Source organism: Carassius gibelio, chromosome A25, assembly GCF_023724105.1.
Source record: "Carassius gibelio isolate Cgi1373 ecotype wild population from Czech Republic chromosome A25, carGib1.2-hapl.c, whole genome shotgun sequence".
Taxonomy (NCBI): Eukaryota; Metazoa; Chordata; class Actinopteri; order Cypriniformes; family Cyprinidae; genus Carassius; species Carassius gibelio.
This window is the reverse complement of record NC_068395.1, coordinates 17,805,069-17,822,724: the sequence shown is the minus strand read 5'-3', so window position 1 is coordinate 17,822,724 and position 17,656 is coordinate 17,805,069. Positions and strand designations below refer to the sequence as shown.

General features: G+C 38.0%; 1 protein-coding gene across 3 annotated transcripts in view; it reads right to left on the bottom strand.

Annotated features, from left to right (window-relative positions):
- The window catches only part of srpk2 (SRSF protein kinase 2), a 126,935-nt gene that overhangs the window by 11,344 nt on the left and 97,935 nt on the right, over nucleotides 1–17,656 (bottom strand). For all 3 annotated transcript variants that reach the window (XM_052544482.1, XM_052544481.1, XM_052544483.1), the window contains 3 exons: nucleotides 2,481–2,638; nucleotides 229–337; nucleotides 54–141 (listed from right to left, as the gene is read on the bottom strand). In XM_052544482.1, coding sequence (XP_052400442.1) covers nucleotides 54–141; nucleotides 229–337; nucleotides 2,481–2,638 — 355 coding nt within the window. The remainder of the gene's footprint in view (nucleotides 1–53; nucleotides 142–228; nucleotides 338–2,480; nucleotides 2,639–17,656) is intronic.

The following is a 17,656-nucleotide window of genomic DNA, read 5'->3' as shown; positions in this document are numbered from 1 at the left end:
ACTAATATTTTAATAAGAACCCCCCATGAATAATGTGTGTGGGAGATACTCACACATCTGAGTAATTTAATTTCATCCAGTGCCGTCTCTGTGTAGTGCTGTGCACTCTTTACGACCTTCATCGCAACAAAACGCTTCGCTCTGTTAACACACACACACACACACACATGCAGGTTATATTAGCTCTGAGTAACACACACACTCACTGACTGTGATGCGGTCACTCACTGAATATCCCAGCACAGCCAGACGGTGGAGAAGTGACCCCAGCCCAGCTTGCGGATGACATGGTATCTGCCGTTAAACAGGTCGCCGATCTTCACGGGATGGTAACCTCCTGCAGCATGACAGAAACACGATACAGTCGACTGATGGTACTTGTAGAAATTGGAGAATCCGGCTAATGTTTCCTTCAGCTCAACTGTGCGGCTGTTGTCCTCAGACCAGCACTCACATTTATTAAAGTCTGTTTTAACACTTGATTATATTGGTTTGTTTTAACACTTGATTATATTGGTACATTTTTACTATATTTTGAATTTATATGTCTGTGTCATTTATGTGAGTACTACTGGCATAAATAGATTTCCACTCAAGAGGAGTAGATGACAAACTACTACTAAAACTACAAGAACTAACATTTCACTTTCATTGATGAAAGAAAAATGACTGAAGCCTGGAAGTCTGGTACCTGCACTCACTCACATCATCAACACTTCCCTCCACACTGGTGTTTTTCCCTCATCATTTAGACAGGCACGTATAACTCCACTACTTAAGAAACCCAACCTCAACCCATCTCTTTTAGAGAACTACAGACCAGTTTCCCTTGAACACTTGAACGAGCTGTGTTCAATCAAGTCTATACATTTCTCACACACAACAATCTCCTTGACAGCAACCAATCTGGCTTCAGAAGTGGACATTCTGAGACTGCCTTGCTCTCAGTTGTTGAAGCTCTAAGACTGGCAAGAGCAGAATCCAAATCTTCAGTACTTATCCTGCTTGATCTGTCCGCTGCTTTTGACACGGTTAACCACCAGATCCTCCTATCAACCCTACTGGCGAAAGGCATCTCAGGAACAACACTTCAATGGTTTGAGTCTTACCTATCAGATAGGTCCTTCAAAGTATCTTGGAGAGGTGAGGTGTCCAAGTCTCAACATCTAACTACTGGGGTGCCTCAGGGCTCAGTTCTTGGACCACTTCTCTTCTCTGTCTACATGGCATCATTAGGTTCTGTCATTCAGAAACATGGCTTTTCATACCACTGCTATGCTGATGACACTCAACTCTACTCTCATTCCATCCTGATGATCCGACGGTAGCTATTCGCATCTCAGCTTGTCTAACAGACATTTCTTGCTGGATGATGGACCATCACCTTCAACTCAACCTTGCCAAGACAGAACTGCTTGTGATTCCAGCAAACCCATCGTTCCATCACAATTTCACCATCAAGTTAGGCACATCAACCATAACTCCTTCAAAAACAGCTAGAAGCCTTGGAGTTATGATTGATGATCAGCTGACTTTCTCAGACCACATTGCTAAAACCGCCCTATCCTGCAGATTTGCTTTATTCAACATCAAGAAGATCAAGCCCTTTCTTTCGGATCATGCTGCACAACTCCTTGTTCAAGCTCTTGTTCTGTCCAGGCTGGACTATTGCAATGCCCTCTTGGCAGGTCTTCCAGCCAATATCAAACCTTTACAATTAATTCAGAACGCGGCAGCAAGATTGATTTTTAATGAGCCAAAAAGAATACACATCACACCTCTGTTTATCAGTTTGCACTGGCTTCCAATAGCTGCTCGCATAAAATTCAAGGCATTGATGTTTGCCTACAAAACTACCACTGGCTCTGCACCCATTTACCTAAATTCGTTACTTCAGACTTATGTGCCTCTAGAAGCTTGCGTTCTGCAAGTGAACGTCGCTTGATTGTTCATCCCAAAGAAGCACAAAGTCACTTTTACGGTCTTTTAAATTAAATGTTCCCTTCTGGTGGAATGAACTCCCCAACTCAATCCGAGCAGCGGAGTCCTTAGCCATCTTCAAGAATCAACTTAAAACACATCTCTTCCATCTTTATTTGACCCTCTTACTTTAGTACTCACTATTCTAATTCTATTCTTAAAAAAAAAAAAAAAATTATATATAGCTTTCGCTATTCTTTTTCTATTCTATCTGTCTTCTTTTTATGTATTATATTATTTAAAAGCCCTTGCTATGTGTACTGTGTTTAAGCTAACTGAAACTTGTTATAGCACCTGTATATCATTGCTCTTTTGTTGATTTTGATTGCTTCCATTGTCCACATTTGTAAGTCGCTTTAGATAAAAGCGTCTGCTAAATGCCTGAATGTAAATTTAAATGTAAATAAATCAGGTCAGTGTCAGCCCAGCTCTTACTGAACATGGACAGAAACCTGGAAGCTCTCCTAACAGACAGACAGACAGACAGAGAGGTATGATACCTTTGCAGTAGTCGGCCGGATCCTCCTGCTCTTCGTCATCAGAGCCCAGAATCTCCTCCTCTGGCTCCGGCGGAGCAACAGGCTCAGGAGGAGGGGGTGGAGGAGGGGGAGGAGGAGGGGGAGGAGGAGGAGTAGATGGAACCTTCTGTGTGTCGGGCCTACAAACACACACACATACACATTTCCATTTACTGTTTGTGAAGGCCTGAGTTTATGAAACACACACAGTGGTCTGCCACCATCTCAGAAAATACCTTCATCCTGTTGCCATAGAAACTAGAGACATGAATCTAGAATCCAGCTTGACATCAGATTCATTTTATAAAAATAAATAAAAATTAAATAAAAACATGCAGACACACAAAAATGTTCACTCAGCAAAATGGGGACATTCCACAAGCTGCTTCTGTTCTTATATTCAACAGATGATAAATACTTGATAAATACTATAGACTAACACTGACTCCCATCGAATACTTTATTAACAGGTGTTGAAAATTAGCACATGTGCAATAACACTTTAAACAATGCATCTGGTTTGTCCAATGTTATTGCTATGTCCATATGAAGTAAATAAATTAATTAATTTTTACAAAAAATAAATTAAAAAAAAAAAAAAAAAATATATATATATATATATACACCCTACTACTTGCCCGCATGATCCTATTCCATCTCATCTCCTTCAAGCCATTTCTCTTGCAGTTGTACTTGCACTCACTCACATCATCAACACTTCCCTCCACACTGGTGTTTTTCCCTCATCATTTAGACAGGCACGTATAACTCCACTACTTAAGAAACCCAACCTCAACCCATCTCTTTTAGAGAGCTACAGACAGGTTTCCCTTCTACTATTTATTGCAAAAACACTTGAACAAGTTGTGTTTAACCAAGTTTCTACATTTCTCACACAGAACAATTTCCTATCAGATAGGTCCTTCAAAGTATCTTGGAGAGGTGAGGTGTCCAAGTCTCAACATCTAACTACTGAGGTGCCTCAGGGCTCAGTTCTTGGACCACTTCTCTTCTCTGTCTACATGGCATCATTAGGGTTGGATATAGATTGTTTTTTTTTATGATACCAGTGCCATTGATACTTTTAAAACAGTACCGGTGCCTAAACGGTGCCTGAACCGATACTTCCAAAAAACAACAACATCAACAACAACAAAAAAGGGGCACAAAAAACTAAGGGGAACATTAAAGAACATTACAAATATTTAAAAGAAATCCATAGCATTCACACGCTCCTTGGATGCTCTCATTTCCCAGGCTTCCCTTACTCTAAGCCTAATAAATGTATAATGATCTGGGTCATTATTTAAGACAAAACCACAGATAATTTGTTTCTACTGTATCTCTGTCAATCACTCTGATATTTAGTTCAAATGAGTGCTGTCTGTCACTGTCTTTAATCAGCTCTGTGAATTACTGTATGGTCATTCTTTATAAAGTAGCAACAATGTTTTTTGTTAAGTACAGTTCTTTGCTAAAGTCTAAGGCACATTAGTATTTTCACCCCAAAAAAGGGTTTTAAGCAAGTTATTTATATCTTTTGCTGTAGTTTGTCAGTAGGAAATATCAGTTTCCAAACATACAGTACTGTGAGAAGTTTTAGGCACTTGTGTAAATATGCTGTAAGGATGCTTTCAAAAATATAGTCATAAATGGATTTTATTTATCAATTAACTTCTATTAACTAAATCAAATCAACACTTGGTGTGACCAACCTTTGCATTTAAAACAGCTTTTGTCCAGGTACACTTGCACATTGCTTTGCAGGAAGGTTTCTTCAAGTGTCTTGGAGATATGACCACAGTTCTTCTGGATTTAGTTTGTCTCAGTTTCATTTTGCAGTGTCTTCCAATAGCTGCTCGCATAAAATTCAAGGCATTGATGTTTGCTTACAAAACTACCACTGGCTCTGCACCCATTTACCTTAATTTGTTACTTCAGACTTATGTGCCTCTAGAAGCTTGTGTTCTGCAAGTGAACGTCGCTTGATTGTTCATCCCAAAGAAGCACAAAGTCACTTTTACAGACTTTTAAGTTAAATGTTCCCTCCTGGTGGAATGAGCTCCCCAACTCAATCTGAGCAGCGGAGTCCTTAGCCATCTTCAAGAATCGGCTTAAAACACATCTCTTCCATCTTTATTTGACCCTCTAACTTTAACACTCACTATTCTAATTCTATTATTTAAAATGTTTTTGCTTCCCTTCCCTTTTAGACTTGCACTCTATTCATTTGCTAACTTCTTGTTTTTTTTTAACTAACATTTGCTTCTGTAATCTTTCTGTATTCTATCTGTTTTCTTTTATTATATAATTAATAAAAGCAAAAAAAAAAAAAAAAGCAAAAAAAAAAAGCAAAAAAAAGAAAAGAAAATACGGTAGCACTTTCTATGAAGCCCATATTGATAATACATTACAAGGGTATTCTAAAGGCATTATAATGAACGCATAATTCATTATAAAAACCCTTATTATATGTAATATCCACTCATGAATAATCATAACAACAATTAAAATACATCATAATACTTACATATATGTGGTTATAAGTTTAAGAGTATGATTATTTATAACACAATGAACACCATATTAAATCTACTTCATTTACAGTATAATGGACTGTATCATATCTTGACATTGTTTAAGATCTGCACAGTATCTTATTACAGCTTGTGATGGTTAGATGTTGAGTGTTATTTGAGTGTTTCTGTGGAGCTTATGTTTATTAATTGATGTGAGCTTAATACTCAAAATTAGAAATTTTTTTTATATGGTTACATTTTATTTTGATGCTCCCCTTAATCAATCGACTATAAGCAACTTTGCAACTACATTCAAACTAACTTTCATTAAGTGTATTAATATTTCTCAAGAATGGATAAATTTAGTATGGTAGAATATAGGGATGCACGATATTGGATTTTGGCCGATATTCGATATGCCGATATTTTAAAAATAATTTTGGCCGATGCCGATACCGATATCGATATATATACAAATATATACTGATATATTTAAACTTTAATTTTACTGAAGAGAAATCCATGTATCTCTTCTGTACTGATTCTACCATAAATTTATTATTTTACAAATGTAGACAGACATTCACATCTGAAAAACAGGTCAATTATTTCACTTGGAGAATATCGGTTTGGCTCATCGGCAGAAATATTCATATCGGCCGATACCGATAATGGTCATTTTAAGCTTTTATCGGCCGATACCGATATTGTGCCGATATTATCGTGCATCCCTAGTAGAATAAGTTGATGTACTTGCAAATACACTTATAGTGAGTTTATCTGTTGGTTGACCATGAAAAATAAAGGTGTTAGCATATAATTAAAGTAGCAGACATACTTACACTCTTCTGACCGCTAGTTGATGTGTAGTGTTACTTATCAACAGCCGTCTAAAGGGAACCATCAAAATAATCAAACTAATATTATAATATAAATAGTTAAAACACATTTATCTGATCTGATCTTATGGCTGTTTGAGAGGCTAAAAAAGTTTTTATTATTATTATTACTACTTATAAGTGGTATTCGACCGCTTTCAGTAAAGTAGCATAAAAAAATGGCAAGATATGAGATTTTTAATACATTATAACTATGAGAAATATAATTCATGTTTATTGTGTTATAAATAATCATACTCTTAAAAGCTATAACCACAAATAATTAAATATTATAATATATTAAAACTGTTCTTATAAATATTTATGAGATGATAAAACATATTATAAGTTTTTTTTAATTTTTATAATGCATTATGCATTGATTATAATGCCTTAAGAATACCCTTATAATGTATTATAAATACGGGCTTCATAGAAAGTGTTACCGAAATGCCTATAACACTAGCTTGCTCTATTATTTTTCTATTCTATCTGATTTCTTTACATGTATTAAATGATTAAAAAAACCTTGCTATGTGTACTGTGTTTAAAGAGCCACACAGATGGGAAATCAAAAATGACCTGTATTACAGTGTATGATGTAGCTGTCCATCAGTGTAAACAATGTGTAAAGTAATTAAACCAAAAAGTACACGATTTATAAAGTTATTGGCTTTTAAAGTAAGGAGTCGACTCTGAATCGCTGAAACGAGTCGTTATAGATTTCAAATCTTTTGCCCGTCTCTATGTACGTCACTAGGAGCACTTTGCATAATAATCTCCGCCTACCGTCTTGGGAGAAACTGACCTCTGACCTGAACCCCCCCCCCCCCCACACACACACACACAGACGCTCTGGTTGGTGTGAGAGCATCATGTCGAGGAGACAGTGTGTTTTTAATTGAAAAGGCAAGTTTGTTTTATTTTCACTGCCAAAGAATGAAGATCAGAAGGTCCAATGGCTAAAATTCATTTTTACCACAATACCAGAGCAGTACAACAAACCCCTTTTGTTGTGTTCACAACATTTCACTGATGACTGCTTTTCTAATCTCGGTGAGTACAGCGGGATTTTCAAAGCGTTTGGCCATAAAAGAGGGTTCATTACCAACTTTATTTAGAACAACGAGCATCTCCGAATCACAACGCGAAGTATGATTATGAAGTTATGTGTTTGTTTTCTCCCGAGCGTCTTATCAGTATGTGTGCTGTCTGCAGCCTGTCTGCGCTGATCGTCATGTACAAACACGTCATTAAAATGAAGTGTAACTCCGTGAATACTCAACGAAGAGACATGAGAGAGATATCTATAGAAAGCTTGACATGTCTACTTTAAAACTAAACACGTGCTGAAAACAGATATTCTGTGATAAAGTAATCCATATGAAAACAACGCGATGTCTGTTTTTCACGTCTCCCTTCGTTATATCTAATGTGACCACGCCCCCGCGCTGAACGCTCTATTCAGATTCAAACTGAAGCGTGCGGCTTGAATACACACACACAGAAGAAAAAGCAGCAAGACTGTTCAAGTTTTTTATTTTACTGTTTGCTTCGCGGTGAGAGGAATAAGACATAATTCACCCCAAACAGATGCTAACGCATAGTTTACCGTGGAGTTGTGTGCGGAACAACCAATCAAAACTGACTATGTCAGTTGACCAATCAGAACACAGTATGCTACCGAAAGGTGGGGTTTAAGGAAACTGAATCTTTTGAACAGCTTCGCGCGAACCATTTGGGGATCTCTGAGAATTGAGGTAATTTTAAAATGATATTTTGACAAAATGACAATGTTTTTTAACCTTGGATGGATTTAAACCTGTTGTACAGGACTTATAAACAGTGATAGGAAGCTTAGAGTTTTCATCTTACTGGCTCTTTAAGCTAAATGAGACTTGTTATAGCACTTATATATGATTGGTCTTTTGTTGATTTTGATTGCTTCCATTGTCCTCATTTGTTAATCACTTTGGATAAATGCATCTGCTAAATGTATACATATATATAAACACACAAACACACATTTTTAACAAAGAAAGAACATTCTAGTTGTCCACAAACTGAAGTTTTATCAGATTGAATTGATTCCTGTGAACAAATCTAGTTTAGTATCTCCATTCACACCCCTCAATCACACCACATTCACAGACTGGTGTGACATTCTGACCGGCATGTGCCGAGTCCACGAACACAGAGACAAAACGAGATTGTGTGTTTATAATACAAAACCTTCAACAGGCTGTTTTTATTCCTCTACCTTTAAGATGCAGTGTGCAGAGTTGTCATGTATCTGAGCTGCTTTGATTGGCTGAGATGAGTTAGGGTTAGATCTCACTTCCAAGCTGAAGTTTCATCAAGGCTGTCTTATATAGGAACCGATCACACACACACACACACTCTCTCTTTACCTTCGTTTGGCTCGATGCCGTAATCGCAGTGCACTGAGCGCTAAAGCAAATGTCCTGCTGGAATGAGAGTGACTACGATCCATGATGATGGAGGGATGTGTGCTCTTCTGCTTCCTGAACAGTCTGTCTGTCTCTCCCTCTCGAAGCGTTCAGAGAACGACAGCGATGCCAGGAATCTCATGACCAATTCTCAAGTAGTCCAGAACTCTCACTCACACACAACAAATCTTCTTCTCATTTCAGCAGTTCCACGTGTCAGTGTCTACAGAGCAGATATGTCAATATAAACGCTGACATACATGGCACTAAAGCTACTCCAGCGTTAAAGAGATTCAGATGCCTAAATGCTTCTATGAAACAGCAGCAACAGCAGTAATGTTCACTGAAGAGTTACATTTATTAGAGGAAAGCATTCTTCTTCATTATATGTGACCCTGTCTTAAGTGTCATTTTTCCCAAATTGAGATTCATACATCATCTGAAAGCTGAATAAATCATCTCTCCAGTGATGTCTGGTTTGTTCAGAGGACAATATTTGTCCGAGTACAACTATTTGCAAATCTGGAATCTGAGGGAGCAAAATAAATCTAAATATTGAGAAATTCTCCTTTGAATATTACTATTTAAAAATTAAGTTTTTATATATTTAAGGTAGGAAATGTACAAATATATTAATGGAAGATGATCTTTACTTAATATCCTAATGATTTTTGGAATAAAAGAAAAATCGATCATTTTGACACATACAATGTTTTTTTGGCTATTAGTACAAATATACCCCAGAGACTGAAGACTGCTTTAGTGCCCCAGAGTCAAATATACATTTTAATAAACAAGAAGGCAGTATAAAGCTAACCGTAACCCTACAGATGTATCAATGAACCTGCAGAAAGAGGCACTGTAAAACACACACTAACACACACACACACACACACACACACACACTGAGTGATGCACAGTGACATCAGCACTCCTGCTTCACCAATCAGAGTCCAGGACCATGTAAAATACAATTTAATATCTACAAACATCTATTTTATCTATATTTACTACTAGTAATTAATTATTATTCATTATCACTAAAACAGACAGACTTCTGTTAATCAGCCAGACAGACGTAGCACCAGACATACAGCAACTAGTACTAACAGCTGAAATAAGAACGTTTGTCAGGCTATTTACTGAGTTATTCCATCTCAAGCAGACACACACACACACACACACACACACACTTGCTCTCTCTCTCTCTTACACACACACACACTCGCTCTCTCTCTCTCTCTCTCTCTCTCTCTCACACACACACACACACACACACACACACACACACTGAGAAACCTGATGAAAGTGCTCTAGTTATTGGTGATTCTATTGTACGGAACGTGAATATAGAGACACCAGCCACCATAGTCAAATGTTTACCGGGAGCCAGAGCGCCTGACATCTTGGCAAATTTAAAAGTGCTGGCTAATGCTAAACGTAAATACAGTAAGATTGTTATTCATGCCGGCGCTAATGATGTTCAACTTCGCCAGTCGGAGATCACTAAAATAACTTTAAAGAGGTGTGTGAACTTGCAAGCACGATGTCAGACACTGTAATATGCTCTGGTCCCCTCCCTGCTTACCGTGGTGATGAGATGCATAGCAGATTGTCATCACTCAATGGCTGGATGTCTAAGTGGTGCCCACAGAATAACATAGGTTATATAGACAATTGGACGAGCTTTTGGGGCAGACCTGACCTGTTTAAAAGAGATGGTCTTCATCCCTCCTGGGGTGGCGCCACTCTTCTGTCTAGAAATATGGCACATAGTCTTAGTGTTTATACTTGACTAACTGGGGCCCAGGTCAGGAAGCAGACAGACTGGCTAAACCGACCGTCTGCTAGCTGCCTCCCGTCACAGAGGTCAGTTAATTCTCAGCACATAGAGACTCTTTCACCTAGATATCACACTATAGAGACTGTGTCTGTTCCCCGAACTAGAAAATACAAAAAACGTCCAAACCAAGTTAAGATGAACAATTTAATTGAGGTTCAACAAATAAAAAACAAATGCAATATGGATAAACAAATGATAAAGATTGGCTTATTGAATATCAGATCCCTTTCTACGAAAACACTCTTTGTAAATAATATGATCACTGATTATAATATAGATGTGCTCTGCTTGACAGAAACCTGGCTAAAACCTGATGATTACATTATTTTAAATGAGTCCACCCCCCAAGATTACTGTTATAAACATGAGCCGCGTCTAAAAGGCAAAGGTGGAGGTGTTGCTTCAATTTATAACAACGTTTTCAGGATTTCTCAGAGGGCAGGCTTCAAGTATAACTCGTTTGAAGTAATGGTGCTTCATATAACATTATCCAGAGAAACCAATGTTAATGATAAATCCCCTGTTATGTTTGTACTGGCTACTGTATACAGGCCACCAGGGCACCATACAGACTTTATTAAAGAGTTTGGTGATTTTACATCCGAGTTAGTTCTGGCTGCAGATAAAGTCTTAATAGTTGGTGATTTTAATATCCATGTCGATAATGAAAAAGATGTATTGGGATCAGCATTTATAGACATTCTGAACTCTATTGGTGTTAGACAACATGTTTCAGGACCTACTCATTGTCGAAATCATACTCTAGATTTAATACTGTCACATGGAATTGATGTTGATAGTGTTGAAATTATTCAGCCAAGTGATGATATCTCAGATCATTATTTAGTTCTGTGCAAACTTCATATAGCCAAAATTGTAAATTCTACTTCTTGTTACAAGTATGGAAGAACCATCACTTCTAACACAAAAGACTGCTTTTTAAGTTATCTTCCTGATGTATCCAAATTCCTTAGCATATCCAAAACCTCAGAACAACTTGATGATGTAACAGAAACTATGGACTCTCTCTTTTCTAGCACTTTAAATACAGTTGCTCCTTTACGCTTAAGAAAGGTTAAGGAAAACAGTTTGACACCATGGTATAATGAGCATACTCGCACCCTAAAGAGAGCAGCCCGAAAAATGGAGCGCAGCTGGAGGAAAACAAAACTAGAGGTATTTCGTATTGCTTGGCGGGAAAGTAACCTATCCTACAGAAAAGCATTAAAAACTGCTAGATTCGATTACTTTTCTTCTCTTTTAGAAGAAAACAAACATAACCCCAGGTATTTATTCAATACAGTGGCTAAATTACCAAAAAATAAAGCCTCAACAAGTGTTGACATTTCCCAACACCACAGCAGTAATGACTTTATGAACTACTTTACTTCTAAAATCGATACTATTAGAGATAAAATTGCAACCATTCAGCCGTCAGCAAGAGTATTACATCAGACAGTGCACTATAGACCCCCTGAGGAACAGTTCCACTCATTCTCTACTATAGGAGAGGAAGAATTGTATAAACTTGTTAAATCATCTAAACCAACAACATGTATGTTAGACCCTATACCATCTAAGCTCCTAAAAGAGGTGCTTCCAGAAGTCATAGGTCCTCTTCTGACTATTATTAATTCCTCATTGTCATTAGGATATGTCCCCAAAACTTTCAAACTGGCTGTTATTAAGCCTCTCATAAAAAAACCACAACTTGACCCCAAAGAACTTGTTAATTATAGACCAATCTCGAATCTCCCTTTTCTGTCCAAGATACTAGAAAAGGATGAAAAGAAAAATGGTAGAGAAAAATGGTATATGTGAGGATTTCCAGTCAGGATTTAGACCGTATCATAGTACTGAGACTGCTCTCTTTAGAGTTACAAATGACCTGCTCTTATCATCTGATCATGGTTGTATCTCTCTATTAGTTTTATTGGATCTTATTAAAGGCGCAATATGTAATTTTTCTGCTTTAAAAGTAGCAGAAATCACTATATGTTATATATATTTTTTAGTTGTGTACTTACATCATCCCGACGGTTTCCACGAACTTTCAAATCCGGAGAAAATTATAGTTGAATTAGAAGACACGGCATGTTTCTTTATTTCCGTTTTGTCGCCCGTCTATGGCGTCATATAAACTTTGACCCCTCTAGTTTATCTAACTTCCTGCGGAACCGCCAAATACAAAGGTGAACAGAAACAAAGACTAGACGAAGAAGAAAAAGTAGTTGCCTTGATCAAGACTATTATATTTTATATTTATATTCGTATTTAAACTTCAACCAATAACTTAGTTATGGATCATGATTATGCTTTGCCTGCACGTTCTGTGAAGCGCAAACATACGCGTGAAATAAATGACCCGAGATGGTTTTGGGACAAGAGAAGCTACAAGACACGGGTAAACATTGGAGTTGCATTTCCAAGATAGAGAGAGCTTCGTGACAAGCTGAAACTACAGAGAGATGCCGAACTTGCTTGATAAACAGGTATGCATCCATTCAGCTAACTGTATCTATCCGTATATTTTGTGAAACGATATGATGTCTTGTGTAAAACGCAGACGGACTAGCTCTCATGTAAATGTACATTTGTTCTATATCTAGCTGAATAAAGTAGCTTCAAATGCAGTTCTCTAACTTGTTCGATATCATAGTATAACATAATTATAATTATTAACGAAAGGTGGCCGTGTTTTTTAACATATATTACTACCAGCTAGATGGAATATTGATTTGATAGGGGTCTCATAATATACACGTTTCGGTAATAGACGGTTTCATCGGGCGCATGCGCCTGGACCTAAGTTAACTTCCGGTCTGTGTTGTGTATATCGGTCTGGCTGCGGTGCCTTCTACAAACGCAGTTAAAGTTAAGGTGGTGAGTAGACTGAAGTTGGGCTCAGGTGGTTGTGCTGTGGGATGTGTTTCCCATACATTTATTTATTTTTGAAGACTACCACAATTTTAAAACTGATTTTTTTTCAAAAAGGCTTCATTGAGTAACGTTAAGTACTGCACGTTTAATAATAATAATTCCTTATATTTATATGTTTAAATATCAAAGCAAGGCACAGGTGTTTTTATATCGCTGTATTTCTGAAGGAAGACTTGCATGTTATATGCCTGATAAAGCAGCGTGTGAGCGTAGCTCTGCTTCGTTTACAGCTGTTACTGGGGAAACCTCTATTTCTCGCGCTTTATGTCTGTGCTTTAAAACATCTCCTGTTGGCAAATAATGAATTGCATTTTCATTAAGTCCGCCTGATCCACGCAGCAAACATTTTGTTTGTTATCAAAAAAATATCTACTCTAGAGGGACTTGGCTGTTGTTCTTGATTCTATTTGGAAGTCTACCGGAAGTTAAGTTAGGTCCACAAAAGCGCTCATGCGCAGTAACGTTTATGTTGTTGCCGTTGAAACCGTCTCTCCGTTCGAAAATACGTGATTGTCAAAATACTAAGTTAGAATTAGTGAGGAATGATAGGGAGCGACAGAGCGCGTGTTCCAATGAACAACAACTCCCATGAGCCTTACACTCTTTCCTGACGTCATCAAAGTATGTCTTATGTTATTATTTTGATTGAGTGACCCCTGGTGGCCAAAAATTCCATACTGCGCGTTTAATGCTGCGTTTGACACTATTGACCACAACATTCTTTTGCATAGACTTGAACACTTTGTTGGCATTATTGGAAGTGTATTAGCATGGTTTAAATCGTACTTATGTGACCGCCATCATTTCGTAGCAGTACATGAAGAGGTATCAGCCCAGCTAGAATTTTTTCATGTTCTGGGAATGTTTTGAGCGGCAAGTTTAATTTTAGTTCCCAGAATGTTCTTTTAAAAGTTACGATAACATTCTCTAAAAACATTCAAAAAATGTCTATTGATAACATTGTTAGAACATTATCCTCTAACATTCTAATAAAGCTTCCCATTACACTAGATGGGGCTCAGAAGTCAAATGTTGGTTGAAAGTGAAAACCCCACCTTTGTTTGATGTCAAACTCCAGCGTAAATAACTCCAAAACCAATTTCACTTATAATAAACAAGATTGACTTTATTTCTGTCATAAATGTAAAAAAGTTCTTATAGAGATTAACAGAGGTGTTGACGGCTTATTGAAAATAATAGTTTATTTTGACGTCACCATTATGGTGATCAGTACTTAGGCGGTATGACTCTTTTCAATGTTAATTTTTGTTTAACTGCTGTAACTATATTTGTTACGGTGAAAACAGTGAGCATAAAAAAAAATCATCAGGTGACGTGGGCTACTTGCTGATGTTAAAAATTTCATTGTGTAATGATCTGATCAACTTGTTTTATCTGGAGACTAGTCTATGCTATTACTTTACTATTAGTTACTATAGCAAATGTGTTGCAACGCAAAATCATTTGTTTGAAAAAAAATGCAAATCCTGCAGATTATATCATATATATTTTTGTCTATTCTTTTTAAATTACTTTGTTCATGAACCTCTTTGTAACACAGAATGCTTAGACACACAGAGAGCTCAAGAATTAGTGTATGAATCTCAACAATGGTGACATGCTTCATGCTGCAATGCATTCTGGGTGCCATGGATGAGTTTTGTATGACGTACCAAAAATACATTGCTGCATGAAGCAAGTCACCATTGTTGAGAGTCATACTGAATCTTGATATTTGTTTGACAAAGAAAAGTTTTTTTTCGAATTCTTGAAATTATATATTTATATTCAGCTGGGTCTCAGGCTGTTGACCCATTGAGTCGCTTTAATAAATAATACGGAACGGACACCATACATTAGGTTTGGTGAAACCATCTAACCAGACTACATATGCGGTGATGTTTTATTCATCAGCAAGCAACCAGCATCATGCACATGTCCTCTTGCTGTTTTTGCCATAATAAAGATTACAGCAGCTAAAGAACAACACTGACAAGTCAAGTGTCAAATTGCACAACTAAAGCCAACACTTACCACCATTATGGTGACATCAATTCAAACTTGTCACTTTGAAACAGACATCAACATCTAAACCTCTGCTTAAATCTTAATTAGAATGTTAGGGGATAATGTTCTAATAATGTTATTAATAAACATTTTTAGAATGTTTTTAAGAGAACATTATCCTTTCTTTTTAGAGAACATTCTGGGAACAAAAAGAAAACTACCCGCTAAAAACATTGTTAGAACAATGGTAATTCTAGCTGGGATATCGATCACAAGTGCAGTATGGAGTACCTCAAGGCTCAGTACTAGGGCAGACACTCTTCACGGTTTATATATTACCCTTAGGAGATTATCAGGAAACATGGTGTTAGCTTTCACTGTTATGCTGATGATACTCAGCTCTATAAAAAAACCAAAGGTGTTAATTATAGGACCTAAAAACTCTGCATGTATTAACATAGAACACTTTCTAAGACTTGATGGATGCTCTATCAATTCTTCTTCGTCATCAGTTAGGAACCTAGGTGTGCTATTTGACACCAAACTTTCCTTAGAAAGCCATGTGTCTAGCATTTGTAAAACTGCATTTTTCCATCTCAAAATATATCTAAATTACGGCCTATGCTCTCAATGTCAAATGCTGAGATGTTAATCCATGCATTTATGACTTCAAGGTTAGATTATTGTAATGCTTTATTGGGTGGTTGTTCTGCACGCTTAGTAAACAAACTACAGCTAGTCCAAAATACAGCAGCAAGAGTTCTTACTAGAACCAGGAAGTATGACCATATTAGCCCGGTCCTGTCCACACTGCACTGGCTCCCTATCAAACATCGTATAGATTTTAAAACCAGATCAGAGGGTCACTGCAGTCACCCGGATCCAGTACGTATCCAGACCAGATGGTGGATCAGCACCTAGAAAGGACCTCTACTGACCTGAAAGACAGCGGAGACCAGGACAACTAGAGCCCCAGATACAGATCCCCTGTAAAGACCTTGTCTCAGAGGAGCACCAGGACAAGACCACAGGAAACAGATGATTCTTCTGCACAATCTGACTTTGCTGCAGTCTGGAATTGAACTACTGGTTTCGTCTGGTCAGAGGAGAACTGACCCCCAACTGAGCCTGGTTTCTCCCAAGGTTTTTTTCTCCATTCTGTCACTGATGGAGTTTCGGTTCCTTGCCGCTGTCGCCTCTGGCTTGCTTAGTTGGAGTCACTTCATCTACAGCGATATCATTGACTTGATTGCAAATAAATGCACATGCACTATTTAACTGAACAGAGATGACATCACTGAATTCAATGATGAACTGCCTTTAACTATCATTCTTCATTATTGACACACTGTTTTCCAAATGAATGTTGTTCAGTTGCTTTGACGCAATGTATTTTGTTTAAAGCGCTATATAAATACAGGTGACTCGACTTAACTTGACACACACACACAATCTCTCTCTCTCTCTCACACACACACACACCCACACTCACACATACACACACTCTCTCTCTCTCATACACACACACACAAACACACACACACACACACACACACACACACACACACACACACCCTCTCTCTCTCTCTCTCACACACAACCACTCACACACACACACACACACACACACCCTCTCTCTCTCTCTCTCTCACACACAACCACTCACACACACACACACACACACACTCTCTCTCTCTCTGTCACACATAAGCACACTCACACACACTCTCTCTCTCTCACACACACAACCACTCACACACACACACACTCACTCTCTCTCTCTCTCACACATAAGCACACACACACACACACACACACACACACTCTCTCTCTCTCTCTCTCTCTCTCTCTCTCTCTCACACATAAGCACACACACACACACACACACACACACACTCTCTCTCTCTCTCTCTCACACACACACACGCGTCAGGATGGCCTTCACGAGCTGGTGTTATTTCCACTAACAGGATCACATGACATCCGTATGTAGATGCAGAAGACTGATGACTCTCATATTGTCATGCTTCACACTGACCTACTAAACCTCCCAGTCACAGCTGATCTGGTGATCACTCTGGAGATTTACGGTCTACACAAACCTTCCCTGAGGTACGCTTTCTGAAATCATCTCAGATTTTGTTGGGTAAGTTGGTGTAGATGCTAGGCTGGACTGGGCTAATTGTCAGACCTGATGCCATCTCCAACACTGACCTGATCTCATTACACCGTTAGCATTATGTTAACATTTCACTTGGCATAAACTTTGGATCTCTGCTGCCTGCCAGTGGTCTGTCACAGTCTGTTCACTGACCATCTGGTGTGAGTTAAACACACTCTGGTCAGACAGGCTAACATAAACATCACAAAGTCATGTATACAGTCTAAACGGCTTCTAGAAGTGATTCTGAGGAGGATCTAGTCGCATGTTTGAGAGCTTCATGACATTAATTCTTACACACATGTCCCAGCTCCTCTCTGTCCTGCATTTGTTGTCGTTTATGACCCACATCTTTTGATT